The sequence below is a fragment of the Esox lucius genome, chromosome 10 (assembly GCF_011004845.1).
Source record: "Esox lucius isolate fEsoLuc1 chromosome 10, fEsoLuc1.pri, whole genome shotgun sequence".
Classification (NCBI taxonomy): Eukaryota; Metazoa; Chordata; class Actinopteri; order Esociformes; family Esocidae; genus Esox; species Esox lucius.
In genome coordinates this window covers 29,528,063-29,552,023 of record NC_047578.1, presented here as the reverse complement: position 1 = coordinate 29,552,023, position 23,961 = coordinate 29,528,063, and the positions used below count along the sequence as shown (strand labels likewise).

At 38.5% G+C, this 23,961-nt stretch overlaps 1 protein-coding gene and 1 long non-coding RNA gene across 3 annotated transcripts; both read right to left on the bottom strand.

The window, feature by feature from the left end:
* Positions 1-1,310: 1,310 nt before the first annotated feature.
* Positions 1,311-17,829, bottom strand: fbxl6 (F-box and leucine-rich repeat protein 6). The gene is given in 11 exon segments (XM_034294749.1): positions 1,311-1,742; positions 2,255-2,501; positions 2,738-2,969; positions 3,739-3,852; positions 8,449-8,556; positions 15,715-15,846; positions 16,125-16,151; positions 16,153-16,189; positions 16,490-16,648; positions 16,849-17,422; positions 17,583-17,829. Coding segments are annotated over 10 exon segments (1,674 nt in total). The 5' UTR covers positions 17,337-17,422; positions 17,583-17,829; the 3' UTR covers positions 1,311-1,612.
* LOC117594974 lies at positions 11,801-15,418 on the bottom strand. Of its 2 annotated transcripts, XR_004576263.1 has the most exons (4): positions 13,820-15,418; positions 13,670-13,709; positions 13,037-13,160; positions 11,801-12,722 (listed from the first exon to the last, which is right to left on the bottom strand). It is a non-coding gene; the product is annotated as an uncharacterized LOC117594974 (long non-coding RNA). The 2 variants fall into 2 exon arrangements; XR_004576262.1 differs by having other exon boundaries at positions 13,037-13,709.
* Positions 17,830-23,961: the final 6,132 nt, after the last annotated feature.

Here is a 23,961-nt window from a genome sequence, read left to right as displayed (position 1 = left end):
TTCAAAGTATTTGGTCACCTACAAACAAGCAAGATTTCTGGCTCTCACAGACCTGTAACTTCTTTAAGAGGCTCCTCTGTCCTCCACTCGTTACCTGTATTAATGGCACCTGTTTGAACTTGTTATCAGTATAAAAGACACCTGTCCACAACCTCAAACAGTCACACTCCAAACTCCACTACGGCAAAGACCAAAGAGCTGTCAAAGGAAACCAGAAACAAAATTGTAGACCTGCACCAAGCTGGGAAGACTGAATCTGCAATAGGTGGGAAGCTTGGTGTGAAGAAATCAACTGTGGGAGCAATTATAAGAAAATGGAAGACATACAAGACCACTGATAATCTCCCTCGATCCGGGGCTCCACGCAAGATCTCACCCCGTGGGGTCAAAATGATCACAAGAACGGTGAGCAAAAATCCCAGAACCACACGGGGGGACCTAGTGAATGACCTGCAGAGAGCTGGGACCAAAGTAACAAAGGCTACCATCAGTAACACACTACGCCGCCAGGGACTCAAATCCTTAAGTGCCAGACGTGTCCCCCTGCTTAAGCCAGTACATGCCCAGGCCCGTCTGAGGTTTGCTAGAGAGCATTTGGATGGTCCAGAAGAGGATTGGGAGAATGTCATATGGTCAGATGAAACCAAAATATAACTTTTTGGTAAAAACTCAACTTATTGTGTTTGGAGGAGAAAGAATGCCTTCTGTAAGAGTTGCATCCAAAGAACACCATACCTACTGTGAAGCATGGGGGTGGAAACATCATGTTTTGGGGCTGTTTTTCTGCAAAGGGACCAGGACGACTGATCCGTGTAAAGGAAAAAATTGATGGGGCCATGTAGATTTTGAGTGAAAACCTCCTTCCATCAACAAAGGCATTGAAGATGAAACGTGGCATGACAACGACCCGAAAAACACAGCCAGGGCAACTAAGGAGTGGCTCCGTAAGAAGCATCTCAAGGTCCTGGAGTGGCCTAGCCAGTCTCCAGACCTGAACTCAATAGAAAATCTTTGGAGGGAGCTGAAAGTCCGTATTGCCCAGCGACAGCCGGTCTGTATGGAGGAGTGGCCCAAAATCCCTGCTGCAGTGTGTGCAAACCTGGTCAAGAACTGCAAGAAACGTATGATCTCTGTATTTGCAAACAAAGGTTTCTGTACCAAATATTAAGTTTTGCTTTTCAGATGTATCAAATACTTATGTCAAGCAATAAAATGCAAATTAATTACTTAATCATACAATGTGATTTTCTGGATTTTTGTTTTAAATTCCATCTCTCAGTTGAAAAGTACCTATGATAAAAATTACAGACTTCTACATGTTTTGTAAGTGGGAAAACCTGAAAAATCGGCAGTGTACCAAATACTTGTTCTCCCCACTGTATTTACCAGCTCATGGCATTTAAGTCATTAGACTTAAGTATTAAAGTATAATAGTAACATACAGTTTAAAAATACAATACAGATAAGTTGTGGTTTGAGGGTCCCAGGTAAAACATTTAAAAACAGCGTTGAAGAGTACCCATGTTTAAAAAATTTTATGTACTTTTGCATCATGGATTGAAGACAGTACTTTGGCTGGGATTCTTAGAAAAAACTAAACTGGAGCAATCGATTACTCAAATTTTTCTAGCAGCTGGTGGATTTCTTGTTGGCCACGATACAGTTTCTTCAAACCTCTTGGAAGGTAACGGCAGGACGACAAGTTTAAGTAATTCAGCGCTGTAGACTGGCCTATAATTAACCTGCATAAAAAGATAATGCAACATTTTATCTTCATGCATTATTTTAAACTCCAACACATCTTAAAGTACTACTGAAAAACATACACTGTAATTCAAGACAGGTAAAATAGGTATTGTGGGCTAGGTGTTAAAATCAATTAAGATTGGGACAGTCAATAAGTGTAAGTGGGGCTCTCTTTTTTAACAGAAGGTGGGATAACTATCTAGAAAATGTTGTTTTTCTAATGGTCTTATTAGAAAGGTTGGCATTTGTTCTGATAACAATATTATACATTTTTACGCATGCACTTATCAACATGCAGGAGAAATTAAGGAGTAATGTCAGAACATAAGACTTTTTAACTTGACAACTTAGATGCTATCTTCCACCCCGTAGCACACAGGTAATATACTATAACACTTAGTTTAGAAACATTTGCTTTTCTATTTTGGTCAGAATATATTTATTAGGTATTGTGTAATTTATTTCATAGTGAGTTTGTTGTTGAAAATTAGATCACTACGTTGCCTACCTCAGGGCAGGTGTTGTGACCTTAGTCCCACTGAGGTTGAGTGAACACAGGGTACTGTCAGCTCCGGTTCCTTGAGCTAGATGGCCCATGGAAATCTCCATGTCCTCTTCACAGAAGAGCTGGTTGGCAAGGTCTAGCTCCTTCAAGGTGCTGCTCCATTTCTGGGCCAGCAGGTGAAGTCCCTTCTTAGACAAGGATACTGTGACATTGCTGCTGAAGTACAGTCCCCAGTACAGACACTCAAGTTCTAAAAAATAAAATATAAATATAAAAAATATATATATATATTCTATACAAATACAACAGTGAGTAGGAGCAGCACATTATTTTAGTGTCATCATAAACCAATGTAATAACTGATATTTGAAACAGGTGTTTACAATATAATAAGCTTGCTCACTCATTCACAGCTACTCAAGGGAGCAGTGACAGATTTGGCCAAATTGTGCACTAGATATTTTGCATATTAATGGTATATTGCACCTTCACATGGTAAAGCAGAGAGGCCGGCGGCTGTGATTCGGGAACAACCTCTCAGGTCCAACACACGCAGTTTAGGGGAGTTGTAGAGAATCTTGGTCAAGTCCTGGTCAGTCATAAAGGAGACAGCGGTGGTGGCCATACACAGCTCCTCTAGTAAAGGGAAGCCAGATGTGGAACCTGACCCGCTACGAGCCATTTTAGGCATGGGAATGACATTCAGCATCCGGAAAGTCTGAGCCGCAAAAGCGAAAATGACACGAGGTCAGCAAAGTTTTTGTTCCCTCACGCAAAAAATATTGCTATTTAATTAAATTAATGATATTGGTAGATTAGTCAGAATAACTGTAGTATTTACTATCAGAGGCGGTTAAGAGCACAGGGGAGACAAAATAAAGGAAAAACACCTAATAACATGATTATCTCCAGAACAGCTCCAATCATTCTTGGAATGCCATCATTCAAGTCGGTGTGTAGTGGGATATTGCACCATTAATCAAAAAACAAAAGCCTCTAGTACTTCAAGGAATGAAGAAGGTGGAAATGTACTTCACAACCTGCGCTCAGAAACTTCTCATAAAGGTTCAATGAAGGTCAGATCTGGTGATTGGGGAAGCCAAGGAGGACGTTTGTCATCATCCTGATGTTCATAATACCAATCTGGAATTCATGTACCAATGTGTGTGGAGGCATTATGATCCCTGAATATTGGAACATCATGATTGAAGTGTTAGCACTACAGGGCACAGCTGGTTCTGTAAAAAGTCCTCACTTTTCCACTTCACAGTTTAAATCATTTTGAAATTGTGACCGATGCACCTTCAATTCAGGCACCAAGTATTTTACGTCTCCTGCTAGTTGCCTCATGTTGCTGTGGCATCTGCTGCTGCATTTTTAATTGTGATTTAGTTATTTCAAAATAACAGTCTCTTTCCATGTGTTATTTCTGCTACTTTGTCCACCCCCTGTATTTCATAAAAAGCAACTGCATAAAGAATAAATACCTGTAGTTTAGGACAGGCATTTTGCAAAGCTTGGATGCAGATTGGAAGCTGGCAGTACCCACTGTCCAGTTTTGTGTTGATTTCCAGCAATTGCAACTCCGGGCAGCATCCTCTCTAGAAAAACGACAGTATGGGACAAATGCATTTGGCATTATTTGAGGACTTGATTTCAATATACATATACTATGCATCAAATGTACAACAAGACATAAAGGGATAATGTTTTTGTCTACTTACCCCAGTCAGAGAAACTACAGGATACAACTGTTTATGTGTTAAATTATGATACGTTAGTTTAGTGCAGGAAGTCTGCAGGTAAAGTAGCCAGTTATACTTACAGTTGTTAGTACTTTGTATTTGAGGAATTGTTTTTACAAGTATACATTACTGTTCAATAATTTGGGGATACTTGTTTTCCATGAAAACATACATTAAATTAATTTGAATAGGAAATACAGTAATTGACAAGGTTAGAAATAATCATTTTTAACTGAAATAATAACTGTCCTTAAAACATTGCTTTTGTCAACAAAAAAAATCCACCTTATGCAATTAGAGCTTGGCATACATTTTGTATTCTAGTCAATGTCAATTTGTTGAGGTAATCTGAAGAGATTTCACCCCATGCTTCCTGGAGCACCTCCCACGAGTTGCATTGGCTTCTTATGGTCAAGTTGCTCCCACAACAGCTCAATAGATTTGAGACCTGGTGACTAGGCTGGCCACTTCATTATAGACAGAATACCAGCTGACTGCTTCCTCCCTAAATAGTTCTTGCATAGTTTAGAGCTGTGCTTTTGTTCAGGAAATTGGCTCCAATCAAGCACCATCCACAGGGTATGGCATAGGCTTGCAAAATTTAGTGATAGCCCTCCTTCTTCAAGATCCCTTTGACCCTGTACAAATCTCCCACTTTACCACCACCAAAGTACCCCCAGACCATCACATTGCCTCCACCATGCCTGACAAATGGCATCAAGCACTCCTCCATCTTTTCATTTGGTCTGCGACTCACGGATGATCTTCAATCTGATCAGAACCCCTCAAACTTTGATTTGTCTGTCCATAGCACATTATCTAATCTTCCTCTGTCCAGTGTCTGTGTTCTTTTGCCCATCTTAATCTTTTCTATTTATTGGCTAGTCTGAGATATATACTCAGCTGTGCACCAGGGCCTCCCACTCATCTTTCTATTCTGGTTAGAGACAGTTTGCATTGTTCTGTGAAGGGAGTGGTACACAGTATTGTACGAGATCTTCAGTTTCTTGGCAATATCTTGCATGGAACAGACTTCATTTCTCAAGAATAGACTCATGTGTTTCAGAAGAACGTTCTGGCCCTTTTCAGCCTGTAAATGCTAATGCTACAGATACTCAACCAGTCTACAGAAGGTCAGTTTTATTGCTTCCTTGATCAGCATCAACAGTTTTCAGCAGTTCTAACATTTGGCTTATCTAATGGTCAATTAGCCTTTTAAAATGATACACTTGGATTAGCAAACAAAACGTGCCATTGGAACATTTGACTGATGGTTGCTGATAATAGGCCTCTGTATGCCTATGTAGATATTCCATTAAAACCAACCATTTCCAGCTACAATAGTCATTTACAATATCAACAAAGATACATTTTGTCATTTTAATGGACAAAAAATATGATTCTCTTTCGAAAACAAGGACATTTCTAACAAGGACATTCCGAAAATGCTAATAAATACAGAATGCAATGAGGTGCAAAATATTTATCCCTATATTTAATTAAAAATAGTACAAAACCAACATAAGACATTTTGAAACAGTGTTTTTATAAAGATATACTGCCCAAAAAAATTAAGTGAACATTTAAATCCCACATCGAGTCAAGTAAATGTACATTGTTTAATTCATTGAGAACAACATGACGTAACAACGGTAAATGGAAACCAATGTCACCAACCATTTGAGGGCTGGATTCAAACTCACTCTGAAAATCAAATGAAACAATTGAAATCACAGGCTGTTCCTACTTGCGTGAATTTCATTCACGTACCTGAATGCACTCGCAACAACATCTGGGCATGCTCCTGATGAGATGCTGGATGGTGTCCTTGGGTATCTCCTGCCATACCTGTATCAGGGCATCAGTGAGCTCCTGGACAGACTCAGGCGCTACTTGGGATTTCATCCCAGTAACTAACAGCAGTCAGAGTACCGTTGGCTAGCACATAGAGGACTGTGTGCTCCTCCAAGGATATGCCTCCCCAGACCATTCCTGACAAACTGCCAAACCGGTTATGCTGGATGATGTTGCAAGCAGTCGCATGTTCAGTGTGAACTTGCAGTGAAGAGAACGGGGCCCCAAGGGTGGACCTGCCAATTCTGGTGTTCTTTGAAGAATGCCAATCGAGCTGCACGGTGCTGGAATGTGAGCACCGGTCCCACTAGAGGACTTTGGGCCCTCATGCCACCCTCATGGAATCTGTTTCTGACAGTTTGGTCAGTCCCCCTCCTCGCACAAAGGAGGTACCGGTGTTGCTGCTGGGTTGATGCCCTTCTAGCTCTCTTTTTGTGTAACGGCCTGTCTCCTGGTATCTCCTCCATGATCTTGAGACAGTACTGGGAGACACAGCAAACCTTCCTGTGCACCATCCTGGAGAAGCTGGACTACCTGTGCAACCTGAATGGGCTGCAGGTACCGCCTCATGCTACCAGTCGTGACAAGGACACTAGCAAAACGCAAAACTAGACAACAATCAGTCAGAAAGAATAAAGGAAAGAGCAAATGTCTGTGGCCACCATCTGCAAAACCCTTTCCTTTTTGGGGGGTTGCCTTGTTGTTGCCTCGCCAGTGCACCTGTTATCATTTGAACCAAAACAGCTGACATAGATTCATAAACACTTATGCTTCCTAACTGGACAGATTGACAACCCTGAAGTTTAATTTACTTGACTGTGATGATTTGTGTTCCCTTTTTGAATTTGATGCCAGCAACACCATTTCAAAAAAGTTGGGACAGGGGCATGTTTACCACTGTGTTGCATCACCTCTTCTTTTAACAATACTCTGTAAGCGTTTGGGAACTGAGAAGACCAATTACTGTAGTTTTGGAAGTGAAATGTTTTCCTATTCTTGTCCGATACAGGATTTCAGCTGCTCAACAGTTCGGGGTCTCCTTTGTCATATTTTTTGTTGAATAATGCACCAAATGTTTTCAATGGGTGACAGGTCTGGACTGCAGGCAGGCCAGTTTAGCACACCTGGATTATTTTACTATGGAGCCATGCTGTTATGATACTTGCAGAATGTGGTTTGGCATTGTCTTGCTGAAATAACCAAGGTCTTCCCAGAAAAAGACAATCTGGATGGCAGCATATATGTTGCTCCAAAACCTGCAAATATTGTTTAGCATTACTTTTGCCTTCACAGATGTGCAAGTCATCCATGCACCCCCATACCATCATGGACGCTCGCTTTTGAACTGTGTGCTGATAACGAGCTGGGTGGTCCCCCTCCTCTTTAGCCCGGAGGATGAGCTGCTTCTTCTTCTATGGCAGAATTTTAACTTGCATTTGTGGATGCAGCTATGTACTGTGTTCATAGACAATGGTTTTCAGATGTGTTCCTGAGCCCATGCAGTAATGTCCACTACAGAATACGTCTTTTGTTTTTAATATGTTTTTAAAGCAGTGCTGTCTGAGGGCCAGAAGATCACAGCCATCCAATATTGGTTCTCAGCCTTGTCCTTTGCATAAAAAGAAGTATCCGGATTCTCTGGATCTTTTAATTATATTATGTACCGTTGATGTTGAGATCCCCAAACTCTTTGCAATTTTACATTGAGAAAAAGTTATTCTTAAATTTCTGAACTATTTGCCTGCCGTCTTTCACAGAGTGGTGAACCCCTCCCCATCTTTACTTCTGAAAGACTCATCCTCTCTGGGATGATCTTTTTATACCCAATTATGTTACTGATCTGTTGCTAATTAACCTAATTAGTTGTGAGATGTTCCACCAGGTTTTTATTTAGCATTACACAATATTTCCAGTCTGTTGCCCCTGTCTCTGCTTTTTTGAAATGCAATGCTGGAAGAAATAAAATTTCTCAGTTTCAAAAATTGTATATGGTGTCTTTGTACTATTTTCCTTTGAATATAGGGTTTAAATGATTTGCACATCATTGCATTCTGCTTTTCTTTACATTTTACACAGCATCCCAACTTTTTTGGAAACGGGGTTGTATATATTTTAATTTGTATTATGTGCAGTTCATTGAAGGTCAACATGGTGACCAGCAGCGACAACTGGACAGAAACCAATACAACGCTTGGAAGTAGTTAGGTCCATTTCCCTGATTCTAAAAAGAGTTGGCTACTGTACCCAAAGACGTCAACCTTCACATTTTGCAGTGGCAGGCAGCATATAGGTTAGAGCATCAGACCAGTAACCAAAAGGTATTGAAATAGAATCCCCAAACTGGAAAAGTGAAAAATCTGTCACTCTTTCCCAGAGGAAGGCAGTTAACTAACCCTAACTGCTTGCAGGTCATTGCTGAAAATAACAATGTGTTCTTAGTCATACTTACCTGGGAAATAAGTGTAAAAAGAACAAACATGCTCACTTCCATTATCTCTGAAATGAACACTGATATAAAACTTATCTTCACAAATACATCTTAAGTAGAAAAACAAACAATCTCAAAATATTGTAGTCACCCTGTTAAAGAACACTTACGGAGATCGCAGTGAGTAGTTTGTCATTTCTGGGCCCATGGGTGAACAGAATCTCTTTTATTTGACTGCCATTGGATTCCAAGAAGGCTACAAGCCCTTCCACCTGTATCTACATCAAGAAGGGAAATTACAAGATTTTTGGCAATTAATATTGACCAGATTAACTTTAATATTGACCAGATTAACTTTAGACCAGATCTACTTTAATGGTGAAAGGTCTAAGGTCTTACAACAGCAGTGGAAATAATAAATAGGGATATCACTCCACTGCCATATATCTGGACTGCGATGTTGCAATATTTTCACTTGTGTACGTAAACCATCATTATGTCTAATAAACCATGTAAGGTTACTTTTTAAATGTATCCGTTACTTTTGGATTACTTTAAGATTCAGAGGCATTAGAAGACAAATATGAATAGCCTATAACCAACCTTCTGCGGGATCAATCAATGTTAGAGTTTACATTGCTGGCCAAAAATTGAATTTGCATTTTACCTTATGGGTTATGGTGGAAAGGGTTTCTAAACCATTGCTTTCTACTTCAATATGATTGTGCTACATCTCAACAATACAGGCTAAATGTCTTTCAGATATTCAGTCATTCCAATTAATCCAATAAAGTCCGATTCTGGAAGATCAAGGGTTATCTGAACATAACCCAAAATCAAAGGATGTGTTAACCTATTCTTTTGTGTTTTATTCATGTTTTCTATTGCTTCAAAACATTGTAGAAAAATGAACAGCTATTTATCGAAAATGGTATTGACATTATTGTATTATTAATGACGATTGACATTCAATTAACAACTTCACTAACTGTGCACGTACTAAGCTAGCCAGTCAAACTAGTAAACTGCGGTATTATAAAACCACTCTCCTCTTTTTGCGTCAACAATATATAGCCTAATACCCACCTGATAAGCACACAATTGCACCAACGCTCCTTCACCTTGCATATTTTTTGGTTTATGTCCCTGTAGGCCTGAGAGTGCAAAGGTAAATTGTATAATTATGGGAATTCCGACAATAATATATGAACCCTATTTTTTCCTCTCATATATTCCTATCGATGTTGTCACTGAATGAGGGCTTGATTGGTTGACAAGATGAACACGGCTCATTGGTCGACATGAGAGGCGGGCGCTCAACTGAAATGAACTTTTGGGCGCCTCCACCGTAAAGCAAGCCGCCAATCGCCCTACTCCAAATGAAACTTTGAGAACTTCACCGCTACCGCGGCCCGTGTGCAGGTGCCTTTAACCGCGCGAACGTAACCTGCGATTATTAGGGCCACCAGCAATGGATTTTCAAAACGCAAATGAAAGAAAAACTTTGATTATACACCTGCAGGCTTAGCTTTAATTCGATATTGTCAGTAGCCAATGATAACCAATGAACGCAATTTTCTGAGATGCAAAGCAAGTAGAATCACATGGCCTATCTGTATGGAGTTGAGGTGGCTGCATCAAATAACGATCATCATCCTCGGTCAGAGACCGGGGTAAATTTGGTTTTATGTTTGATATTCAGAGTTTGATCGTCAATACCTCTTCCAAAAAAATCGTACATAGACGACAGTGACCTATATACTATTGGATTAGGGTAGAGAGCAAGGTACACCCTTTGATTTTACCAAAAATCTAACTTTTCGTTTAGCAGAAGACAAAATGTCGCTAAACACTGTCTGTTCAGTAGTTCAGGGACCGTCATGAAAGTGCAATACCGCTGATTCAATGTGACTAAAAATATATATTTTATTTTGTGTCAACCTCATAGTAACTGCCCCTGTAAAGGAAAATCATAGGTACAGACACTTGTTGTGTTATTAAACAAAACTATACTTTTCTAGATATATTTTGATTGTTGAACCTTATATATTTCATTTTTAATAGATTCATATAGAGATGACATCAGGGTTGGGTAGGTTACTCTTTAAATGCAATCCGTTACAGTTACAAGTTACTTGTCCACGTTTGTAATCAGTAACGTAACGTTTTGATTACTCAAACTCAGTAATGTTATCTGACTACTTTGAATTACTTTTAAATGACTTTCATATTAACAGGCATTGGAAAACAAATAGGAAAAGCCTATAACCAACTGAACACCTTTTGCGGGATCAATCAATGTTACATAGTTGGCCAAAAACGGAATTCACATTTTACCTTATGGGTTGTGTAGGCTACAGTGCCTTTGGAAATGGGTTTCTAAACCACTGCTTTTTACTTCAATATGATTGGGCTACAACTCTACATTACCAAAAGTCTGTCAGATATTCAGTAATTCCAATTAATCCAATAAACCTTGATCTTCCAGAATCTGACTATCTGAACATAACCCAAAATCTAATGAAGCTTAAGCCTGTTGTGTTATTTGTGTTTTATTAAAAAAATGTATTGCTTCAAAACATTGTTGTAAAATAAATTACTCGAAAAGGGCATTGACATTGTTGTATATAAAAATTAAGATATCTGTAGCTTTTCGCACGTAAACTACATCTGCATTAGTCTGATGATTTGCTCCACCGCCAACATTGTAAAATTTTTGCAGAAACCCCTGGCACGCGAATGCACATTTGCAATCATGAACACCCGCATAGAAATAAGATTTACCTGCGCGATTGTAACCTGCGATTATTATTGCCATCAGTGATGGATTTTCAAAACGCAAATGAAAGAAAGAAACTGTGATTATAAACCTGCACTCTTAGGTTAAAATAAATGAAGTCAGCAGCCAATGATAACCAATGAACAACATTTTCAGAGATGCAAAGCAGGCAGATTCACATAGCCTAACTGAATGTGGCCGTGTCAAATAATCATCCTTTGGCAGAGTGCTTCCCAACACACCTTTTCTCCCCAAATGTCATGGTAAATTCCATATAATGTTTAATTGTGAAGGCAGCGCCATGTTACAGCTATCTAACAAATAGTTGCCTAATCTATTAAACAATTCCTGTAGAAGTTATTTGGTGCAACTCGTCCTGGCTGTGTTGTTCGATGCATTTCACAAATAAACCTTAAAACTTGAAAAAGATATAACACCTGGTAGGCATATTGCCTGTCATTGTTCTGGGAATTATGCGTAGATATCATATAGAATGTTATTTAGTTTCGGCTAATATAATTGAAGATATACTCTGTTTTACCAGCCATCCAACCAACCAAAACTGGAGAAATTTAAACTAGCGCTTCCTCCGTCACTAAACTGGTTATGCGCGTCGACCTTTGCACGCATGATGATGACACACACAACTGAGGAGCGCAATTCATATTTTGGTTCAAATAATGTTTTTAACATTAAATAATAAACTCAAACATACAACGTGTCATAATTATTTCACGCGCCTATTCTTTTTCAACTGAAGTAATCCAAAAGTAATCATACATATTTTCAAAAGTATATGTAATCCGATTACAATATTTATGTTGATCACATAACGGATTACACATATTTTCAAAAGTATATGTAATCCGATTACAATATTTATGTTGATCACATAACGGATTACAGTTACTGTTTATTTGTAATCCGTTACTTGTAATCCGGTACTCTGGGTGACATGTACACCTACAACCACTTGTATGTTGGTCACTGACTTTTAGATTTGCCCTTTTAGACTTCAGTGATTATATCAGAATTACATTCTGAATAGCTCAATATCCACATAAGCTAGAGACCTACAAACAAGTGTGGGCTGTTCCTTTACCTCTCTTCTGAATGGTACACCTCTTTTATCAATACTCATTATCTGTATTTCATTTTATACTCATTACATAACTTTTAACTATTTTTAATAGTTTCAAATCCAGATGACATGGACCTCTAAAACCACTCGCATTTTGTTCACTGACCATCCTTGTCAAGAGTACACCCCTTAGTTTAGACATTTTCGATTACAGTGAATTAACAGGAATGTGAGCTTTTTTAATAGTTCACTATCCCTAAGAGCTAGAGATCCTTTACCTCTCTTCTGAAAGGTATTCCTCTGATACTTTCCAAATTAATAACCTGGAATTTATTTAAAAATTACACACATAATTACAACTCTTCTACCTATTTCACATTTTCTTCCAATCCAGAAGACATGGACATCTAAAATCACTTGCATTTTGTTCACTTACCTTCCTTGTCAACAGTGCCTTATATTTTCCATCTCGGTTTGCCTCTCCTTTTGTTTTGTTGTTACAATTAAAAGGATTTTACCCTGATATACCTCTGCTCCTCGTGTCCTGCCTTCCTTCAATTGTGACAGCATACTCCCATTCTGAACTGAAAACATTTGTAAATGTTAATGTGCAGGCGGCATAACAATACAATCCACCAAAAGTTGCTGTAGTGTCAATATTGATTTAACAGAAAAGCACTTGGAGAATTAGGTATGTATACCTACTGCAGTCAAAATAACTTGGAATTAAACACAGACCAAATAGTGAAGGTGGATATTGATCTTTGGCTAGAAATCGGCAATAAATATCATTACGGAACATTCCCACCCTTGCGACCCACTTTTACTGCAAGGCAGTACAGTTTGTAATGAAGTCAATGTGAGCCAACACATTGGAGGAAACGCTCGCTCACATTACCTCATATGCATGGCCAGGTCAAAGTCACCTGTGCCGCCAGAGACGTTGCAGAACGTGGTGGCACAAGGAAATCCTCTAAGCCGATTACCTCCCCCAAGGCGACACCAGCCCAATATGCACCACCCTACCGGACACAATCGACAGTGGCATGACCGGGGCTCGAACCCACGGCTAGAGTGGAGTTTCACATTTATAACCACTAAATCAAATGTGACAATCAAATATAAACAAAAGCAGCAACAAGAAAATAATTTGTAGGTGAGGAATGTTTACTAATTGTGTTTTATTATTTATTAATTCCATCAATATATTGCAATAACCGCTGGAGTAATCATTGCAAGTAGGTCCACAGAGTAAGAGGAACTGTGATCATTGGCTCCAACTAGGCAAATAAATGGATTAAATTAAATAAATTGTTTCAGTGAACGCATTTTCTGAATACACTAAAGCAGCGATGTCAAACTGGTGCCACAGAGGAAATACCTCCCCCAAGGCGACACCAGCCCAATATGCACCAACCTACTGGACACCCCAGCCACAATCAACAGTGGCATTACCGGGGCTGGAACCCACGGCCATGGTAGAAACTAACCTATTAGTGACTTAATTAATCAAGTAAATGTCAGTGAAAACCTGCAGACAATCGGCCCTCCGTAGAACTGGTTTGACACCCCTGCATTAAAGAATGAGAACAATTTACACACAATACATTTTAATAAATTACAAAATGTTTTTCAAAAATTTGAATGTCACGATATTTGGTATAAAAATGTAAAGGTTTACCTGTGAAAGTAGAGGGAAAAGAACACACCATACTTATTTGTAGATCTCTAGCTAATAAGGATAGTGAGCTATTAAAAAAGGATTGTGTTGAAGGATCAATTCTGATAAAATCACTGAAATTTTAAATGGCAAACTAAGAGGCGTACTCAGTAAACAAAAGCAAGTGGTTTTAGGATGTCCATGCCATCTGGAATGGAGGCTATTAAAAATAGTTCATTTGAATTAGGTAATGGACTTGTAATAATGCGTGTAATTTTAAAATAAATTCAATATTATGAATTTGGAAAAAATCTGAGGTTTTCCTTTCAGAACAGTGATAAAGGAACACACCATACTTGTTGGTAGATCTCTAGCTAATATGGATAGCGAGCTATTAAAAAAAAAAAAGAGTTGTTTAAAAAGATACATTCCTGCAAATTCCCTGCAATTAAAAATGGAAAATCTAAGGTCAGTGACAAGAAGGGTAAGTGAACAAAATGCAAGTGGTTTCGAGGTCCATGTCATCTGGATTGGAAGCTAATAAAAATAGTTCATGTGAATTAGGTAATAGAGTTGTAATAATACATGTCATTTTAAAATGAAATCAAGTAGATTTGTAGCTCATATGGATTGTGAGCTATTAAAAATAGCGGTAGAGAAGGACAAAAGTTACTAAAATTAACAAAATTGAAAATGGCAAATCCACAGACTTTACTCTGGAAAAGGAACATCAGTGATCAATATAAATGTGGTTTCAGATGTCTTCTTGATAGGAAATTATTAAAAAGGTTACATTAAAAGGTATCTTTATTTGGTAATATAGTTGTATTGATACATATATTTTAATATAAAATACAGAGAATTTACTTTTGAATATTGGTGTACCTTTAAGAGGATAGGTACAGGAACACACCACACTTGTTTGTAGATCTCCATCTCATATGGATAATGAGCTATCAAAAAGGTATTGCATAGATGGATATACAATTCTTTTTAGAGGCACATACGTTTTTAGAGAAACATATTGTAAAATGCATCTATGCATTAGAGGTGTAATAAGGTAAAAAAAAATACAAAATGAAGGCATATAAAGGGGAAAATGAGAGGCGTGCCTTTTCAAGGACAGATAAAGGAACATAAACGTTTCTGTATATCTCTAGTTGATATGAGTTTTGGGAAAAATGCAGTTTAGAATGAGAAATTAAAGCAGAGGGAAAAATACTATTTATGAGGGGGGAACTGAGTAAGGTCAGTGTTCAAAACTGATTTAGAGCTAATATGTCTCTTGGATAATATCATATCTCTATATGATTTAGCTTATTTGTGTTTATATTTTTTTAGTATAATCAAATAACAACACCTTTTTTAATTAGAAATGTGGAGAAATAAATGGAAGTTGGCACAAGAAAGAAAATGTTGAAATAATGATTTCTGGCGAATGCACCTTTAAGACGGTCCCTTAGCCTTAACTGTGTAATATCCCTCCATAGAAAGTAATGTAAAATCGTTTTTTGAAAACGGAACGAAACAGACAAACCACGCTTAATTGGATTCAAATAATGATGTTTTTAAAAAAAATCATAAAAAGTCAATTATTACACACACCTATTCTTTTTCAGTTGAAGTAATCCAAGTAATCATAAAATGTTTCTAAAGTACCTGTAATACGATTATAATATTTTTGTTGGTAACGTAACTGATTACAGTTACTGTTTTTTGTAATCCGTTACATGTAATTACTTATATGTTACTCCCAAACTAAATCATCAATAAATCCTCAGCAGTAATCACAAAGTGCTTATACAGACAACATGCCTAAAACCCAAAAGAGCAAGCAATAACAAGAAATATATGGACAATTGGAAAGAACAATTCCCTAGTAGGCCCCAGATTCACTGACAAGCCTTTTGACTTACCTCAGAGTATTGGACATTAATGTTATACAGTGACTGACAGCTGGTGCTTAGGCTCTGAAAGGCTTTCTCTGTCAGGCCTGTACAGTATGACAGCTTGAGCGAGCAGAGATGTGGGCAGGTCTGGGATACAACCTGAGATATAGGTAAACAGTAAGATATAGATCATAAAACGAAACACAATCAGATTTCAATAAGCAATGTACTTCTAACGATTTCTTAATGACTTTCAAGGTGGGAAGGGAAAACCGTCAACCATTCCTAACATTTTGTCAATATTATATTTTATGATAGTGCTTGGATCCAATACAATGTAGAACGGATATAAGGCAACACTATAACATTGGCCTAATGGCAGTAAATGGCAAAATAAACAAACATTTTACTGTAGATTGGCATGTAGAAGTTCTTACCTCCACAACATGGTCAACATTTTTTTTTCCAGTGATTAAGAGAAAAGTGTCTTAGCTGAGAGAATCTACATAACAAAGAACAAAAATATACCATCAGTACTTAGAGGCATTGTAAATATCCAATTAATATTGATCTTTGTCAACTACTAAAATACTATAAGATCAGAACACATTTATGGGTCAGTCATTTTGTGAGCAGGGAGAAAATAAGCCATTAAGCGCTTATTAGCCCATTACTTAAACTGGCCAAACAAAACTGTTTGTTTAACCCCAAAACAAGACCAAGCATTACACTACCTGCAAATTTGCCTATAGTGTATGAAACTTTGTCATTTTGATTTAACTTGGACCAAAATATTACTGACCTGTTCTGTGCAAGCCAGGTTACAGTGTTTCTGATCTTCAGTTCAGTTTTAGGTAACTGGGTCTTACCAGGCTCCAACCAGCAGTAACCCATGGACACACTGTGCCATAGAGCTGGACTGGCTGACGCAGCATTCCATAGCTGACACACCCTTGCCACCCTAAAAGTGTACCTACAGTTAAATTAATCATTTAAATATGCATGTTCAAAAAATACTATACGCTTAGAGTGTTGTTTTATTTACAGTTTACATTGAGCAGGATTGTTTTCAACAAAATGTTTTGTAAGAATATCCAACATTTTAAAAGAAATTAGTCAGGGACGCTGATAAAGGTGAGGCCACATTAAACATTGCATTACCTGCACAGGAATGGTACTGCGCCATCTTGTTGAACTACCATCTTTAAAATATTAACTAACACTTCCAATGGTAGACTCTGACCCCAGCTGTCAATGCAGTCATCTGGCTGTTTTAGTGTTGTCTTCATTTCCGCTTTCTTGTTCTGTGGCTTTTTTGGAGCTCTACACTTTAGGAGAATCTTACTCTTCTTCTTTGCCTGAGTTACTCTGGCTTTTCCTTCAATGCTTTTCTTTCTTCCTTTCGTGTTTGGCCGCCATACATTTTCATATTGATTTGTGTTGGATATGATTAAAAGCATATCCTCTCCTTGTTCAACCGTGTAGCCAAGCCTTGGGTTTCGGCTGACTTTTTTTTTCTTTTTCTTGGGCTTAACATCGCTGAGCACATAAGACTTCCTCTTTATTGTTGATGCCGCTAATGAGCTAGAGGGGGCATTATCAGTGTCTGGAATTCCCAGAGATAGTCTTACAGGTCTACCATCTTCCATCTTTTTTGTAGTTAATATTCGTCCTTGTCTGAACAAAGACAGACACTGGACGTATCCGTAACCGACTTCACTTATGCTTTGCTATACTGTAAAATAAAGACGCGTGTAACAGAAATAAGTAAAAAAATTAAATGGCAGTATTTTCCCAGATAAAAGATAATAATTGTTGCAGGTTTAGCTACAAACCTTTTGTAAAACAGTCGGACACATTTAGCTAACTACTTTACTTACTACTAGCTAACTCACATAATGACAGATATTGCTCACGCCGGTTGGCCTGACAGCACTACACCACCTCTAGATCAGAAGCTATTTAATTCTATAACGAATAAGTTGTAGATATACCCCAATAAATGCATCTTCCTTTTAATAACCTACGTCGTAAACATTTTGTTCACGCTAAGAAAAAAGCCAGGAAACTGAGTAGCAAGCTAAGATAATGTAAACAATAAATCAGCGTCTTATATCTGCGTCTTGTGAGCAACATCAAAGAAACACTTCCGGGTCACGAAAATCTGGAATTTTTCAAAATAAAGAGACCAACGAATTACTTAAAAACTGAGATAATTGAGTTTTTTTAATTGTTTGAGAACATGTACCTCTCAAAACAATGACAACAATTCAAATATGATCATATTTAATAGTAATTTCGATAAAAAGTGTGTGTTAAAACACGTTCCAAGGGTAAAATTCAGACAATGCCAATGACAGAATATGGAATACATATTACCTCATAGCTCATAAAATATTCCACAGAGAAAGCAGTGTAGGAAATGTCCAGGAGAATGTGTGGAGTAAGACAAACCTGTCTAATCATGGGGAACGGTGTGCTACATCTAGCAACACAATATTTCCACACCCTCTTTTTCCACAATGTAACTTAATGGATATGAAATACATATTGACTCATACAGAAAAAGTTATTCTTTACGCCGCAGTGAATGTATTGTAGGAAATGTTTAGGAGACTATATAGAGTGTTTATGTGCAAAAGAATCAAGGGGCACTGTGTATTTGCAATTGTTGCTGGAATTTTACTCAACTCATCCCATGCAACTCAATGGATATGAAATACATATTGCCCTGTACAGAAAAAACTATTCTATACGCCACAGTGAATGTATTGTAGGAAATGTTCAGGAGACTCTATAGATTGATTACATGCAAAGAAATCAAGGGGTACTGTGTATTTGCAATTGTTGCTGGTGTTTTACTCCGCCCACCCCATTGGCCACAATGCAACTCAATGGATATGAAATACACTTACCTTAAGGATTATTAGGAACACCTGTTCAATTTCTCATTAATGCAATTATCTAATCAACTAATCACATGGCAGTTGCTTCAATGCATTTAGGGGTGTGGTCCTGGTCAAAACAATCTCCTGAACTCCAAACTGAATGTCAGAATGGGAAAGAAAGGTGATTTAAGCAATTCTGAGCGTGGCATGGTTGTTGGTGCCAGACGGGCCGGTCTGAGTATTTCATAATCTGCTCAGTTACTGGGATTTTCACGCACACCCATTTCTAGGGTTTACAAAGAATGGTGTGAAAAGGGAAAAACATCCAGTATGCGGCAGTCCTTTGGGTGAAAATGTCTGGTTGATGCTAGAGGTCAGAGAAGAATGGTGTGGGGGATGTTTTCTTGGCACACTTTAGGCCCCTTAGTGCCAATTGGGCTTCATTTAAATGCGACGGCCTACCTGAGCATTGTTTCTGACCATGTCCATCCCTTTATGACCACCATGTACCCATCCTCTGATGGCTACTTACAGCAGGATAATGCACCATGTCACAAAGCTCAAATCATTTCAAATTGGTTTCTTGAACATGACAATGAGTTCACTGTACTGAAATGGCCCCCACAGTCACCAGATCTCAACCCAATAGAGCATCTATGGGATGTGGTAGAACGGGAGCTTTGTGCCCTGTATGTGCATTCCACAAATCTCCATCAACTGCAAGATGCTATCCTATCAATATGGGCCAACATTTCTAAAGAATGCTTTCAGCACCTTGTTGGGGGTCAAACAAAGTATTAGTATGGTGTTCACCCACTGAGCAGCAACTAATTATGGTAAGTTATGAGGAGGTAAAGCATATAATATGCAGAAAAGGAAATACTGCATATTATTAAACAGAGAGAAAAGGCCTGGCAGACAATAGCGGACCGACTGAATGCGTAAGGATTTAACAATATCTACTGACTAGCAAAGTTAATGTTCCTCTGCAAATTAAGGACTAGGCTTAATTTCAAACCCATATTTACAATGCGAGAATATGTTTTACAACCATGTGCACAAATCTCTAGAAGTCTAATTCTAAACATCTACCTACAATTAATGTTCATACAGAACAAATGTGACTGGGCAAAAAAGAACCTGGCAACAAGTCAAGATCAAATATAAAAACATTTTGCAGGTTGGTAAGTGCCTTAATTCTTAACAGTGTGCAAATGGTATGTAGAAATTACTTACAAGATGCCTGCTCACATACTTTATCTAAATGGATTTTAGCAGTTAAGAAGAAGACTCATTTGTCTGGCACTGGGAGGCACCAGCTCCAGACTTCACCCCAAATGAGGAAATGGCCTTTGATTTAAACCAAGAAAGGCCTGTGACGGAAGGGATTCAGGGTGGGACAGCTACAGGCTCTGTTCCACCTGCAGAAACTACCCTCTTTATACAAGGTACATTTTCCAGTACTGCATATCAAACACAATCAACCATTTATGGACATATGTGGACTGTCTGACCTTGTTGTGTCTTCTAGTGTCCGGCGACACAGTCACTCTCCTGCCACCAGACGATGATCCAGTGAGTATTATTTATTAAAAGCATATGGCTTGGCACATCCTGTCAATACAAATTAAATAACTAACTAAAAACCAACTTATTTTAAAAACAAACTCTTGAATTTACATTAACGTGATACAAACTACAGTAAATGACAGAAACCAGCTTTGGAAAAAAGATATTTGAAGGGTAATTTAATTGTTTAGTTGGTCTCGCGTCCCATTGAATAACATGGGGAGGCGGGGTTTATGACCTACACTAGGACCACTCACCAGGGGGCGATCGAGATGTTTTGGCTTCACTTTTCAGGGCTTGTGCGGCACGCTTGGTCCCACTCAATGTCCGGTGACCCCTTTCCTTCCTCAGACAGGCAATATTATGTAGGACCGTGCAGGCTTCAGTAATGTCACAGGCCCTGTCTGGGGTGACCTCAGGTGGTGGAGACACTGAAATCGTGACTTGAGAAGGCCAAATGCCATCTCAATTCTGGCCCTTGTTCTTGCATGGGCACGATTGTATCCTTGATGTGCTGCTGTCTGAGGGTCGGCAAGGGGAGTGAGAAGGTAAGTCTCACAGGCATAACCCTTGTCTCCCAGCAGAACGCCAGAGAATTCACCTTAGAATACAAAATGTAATCATTACAACTACACATAAGTAAAACTTTTGACACAATTGTGTTTATCAGTCAAATGTGTGTGGCCTAACTTGTGAGAGTCGCTGGGAAATGGTATTGGACCTAAAAACTCAGGAGTCATGGACGGACCCAGGCCACTTTGCCTGCACATTGGTAGTGATGCAGGCAGCATCACAGATCATCTGAAACAATGCAATGTTTCCTATTCAGTATACATTTCATGCACAGAATACATTTGGGCTAGTTGACAGTAACTAAATAATTTTTACCTGAACATTGATACTGTGGAAGGATTTTCTGTTGACATAATCTCCCTCGTGGGCCCCTGAGGGGCATTTAATGCGGATCTGTGTGCAGTCCAGCGCACCAATGACATTAGGGAAAGCTGTAACACAAAATAGTCTGAATATATCCTGTGACTGTTGTAATGTAACACGTTTTTGTAATCTGTAATTCATGTTACCTGTAATCTTGTAGAAATCCTCTTTGATGAAGCACATTCTTCTGTGGCCAGGGAAGGTAATAAAAATGTGTGCCTAGGACTTCAGTGCCAAACACACAATTCTGACACAACGGCAAACAATGCTTTTATTTAGAATTTCGGCATCTCCCATGTCATATAAAAACATGCCGCTTGCAAAAAAACACAGTGCCACGCAGACCATCTGTAGGATGGTGAGAGCATGGCTTTGCGCTGTGCGGTGCTGAATTTTGGGACCCAGTAGTCTGCACAGATAACGGATTCCATCTCCAGTAAATCGATACCTCTCATGCAGGTAATCGTCGGGAAGGGTCTGATCTGTACCGAAAACACCCTCTCACACCTGAAAGCACGTCTCAATTTCATCGCTTCTTCATCCAAAACGTCATTCAGAAATGGGCATTCCATGGTGCAGGGAGAAACACAGGTGAATGGGACTTTATATATTGCCCTCATCACTGACTTCATTGAAATCACCGTTGCAAATTCATCAACCATTTCAAACCATCTAAACTGCAATAGTAGGTTTTAAATCAAACTCGTCACAGCAATAGTAATGCATGTTAATAACAATAAAGCAGAAATCATTCAGAAGACAACGGAACAACTGTTTAACACGTTTATTTCGGATCAGAGCGGCAGCTGATTTAACACATAAGACTCCAGGATTAATCTTAGCCTGGCTGTTAGCCTGCTCTGCTCTTTTCCCCAAATTCATTATTTAGATTTTATTTAAAAATGTAATGCATTGTTACAACTCTATTACCTAATTCACATTAACTATTTTTAATAGCTACCAAAGCAGATGACATGGACCTCTAAAACCACTTGCATTTTGATTTTCCATCTTAAATTTCAGTAAATTTACAGGAATTTATCTTTCAAAACCACATTTTAAATATCTCTCTATCCCTATGAGTTAGAGATTACAAACTAGTGTGCTGTGTTCTTTTCCCTCTACTCTCAATGGTACACCTTTAAATTTTTATTCCAATATTTGTGTAATGTTTGCATAACACAACTACATTTGTAATGTTGAACCGTGACCATGTTTACAATAAGTGATTGACTTATCAGTAATGTTCTTTATGTCCATATTTTCACACTATCCATGAGTTAGAGATCTAAAAACAAGTGTGATGTCTTCCATTACATTTATTCTGAAAGGTACACCCTTCCAAATTCATTACCTGTATTTTATTTAAAAATGTAATGCATTCATCCAGATGACATGGACCTCTAAAACCACTTGCTTTTGTTTACTGACCTTCTTTATATAGAGAACGCCACCTTTGTATTTGTTTTGCTATTTTCAATTTCAGTGATTTTATCCGAATATATCCTTCAATACAATCCTTTTTTTAAAACTCACTATCAATATTAGCTAGACATCTACAAAACAAGTGTGGTGTGTTCTTTTCCCTCTACTCTCACAGGTAAACCTTTACATTTTTATACCAAATATCGAATATGAAAAACATCTTGTAATTTATTAAAATGTATTGTGTTTAAATTGTTCTCATTCTTTAATGCAGGGGTGTCAAACCAGTTCCACGGAGGGCCGACTGTCTGCAGGTTTTCACTGACATTTACTTGATTAATTAAGTCACTAATAGGTTAGTTTCTACCATGGCCGTGGGTTCCAGCCCCGGTAATGCCACTGTTGATTGTGGCAGTGGTAATGCCACTGTTGATTGTGGCTGCACCAACCTTTAGTTGTAAAGGTTGGTGCATATTGGGCTGGTGTCGCCTTGGGGGAGGTATTTCCTCTGTGGCACCAGTTTGACATCGCTGCTTTAGTGTATTCAGAAAATGCGTTCACTGAAACAATTTATTTAATTTAATCCATTTATTTGCCTAGTTGGAGCCAATGATCACAGTTCCTCTTACTCTGTGGACCTACTTGCAATGATTACTCCAGCGGTTATTGCAATATATTGATGGAATTAATAAATAATAAAACACAATTAGTAAACATTCCTCACCTACAAATTATTTTCTTGTTGCTGCTTTTGTTTATATTTGATTGTCACATTTGATTTAGTGGTTATAAATGTGAAACTCCACTCTAGCCGTGGGTTCGAGCCCCGGTCATGCCACTGTCGATTGTGTCCGGTAGGGTGGTGCATATTGGGCTGGTTTCGCCTTGGGGGAGGTAATCGGCTTAGAGGATTTCCTTGTGCCACCACGTTCTGCAACGTCTCTGGCGGCACAGGTGACTTTGACCTGGCCATGCATATGAGGTAATGTGAGCGAGCGTTTCCTCCAATGTGTTGGCTCACATTGACTTCATTACAAACTGTACTGCCTTGCAGTAAAAGTGGGTCGCAAGGGTGGGAATGTTCCGTAATGATATTTATTGCCGATTTCTAGCCAAAGATCAATATCCACCTTCACTATTTGGTCTGTGTTTAATTCCAAGTTATTTTGACTGCAGTAGGTATACATACCTAATTCTCCATGTGCTTTTCTATTAAATCAATATTGACACTACAGCAACTTTTGGTGGATTGTATTGTTATGCCGCCTGCACATTAACATTTACAAATGTTTTCAGTTCGGAATGGGAGTATGCGGTCACAGTTGAAGGAAGGCAGGACACGAGGAGCAGAGGTATATCAGGGTAAAATCCTTTTAATTGTAACAACAAAACAACAAAAGGAGAGGCAAACCACAAACCAATACACAACACACCTGGCACAAACAATGATCCCCAA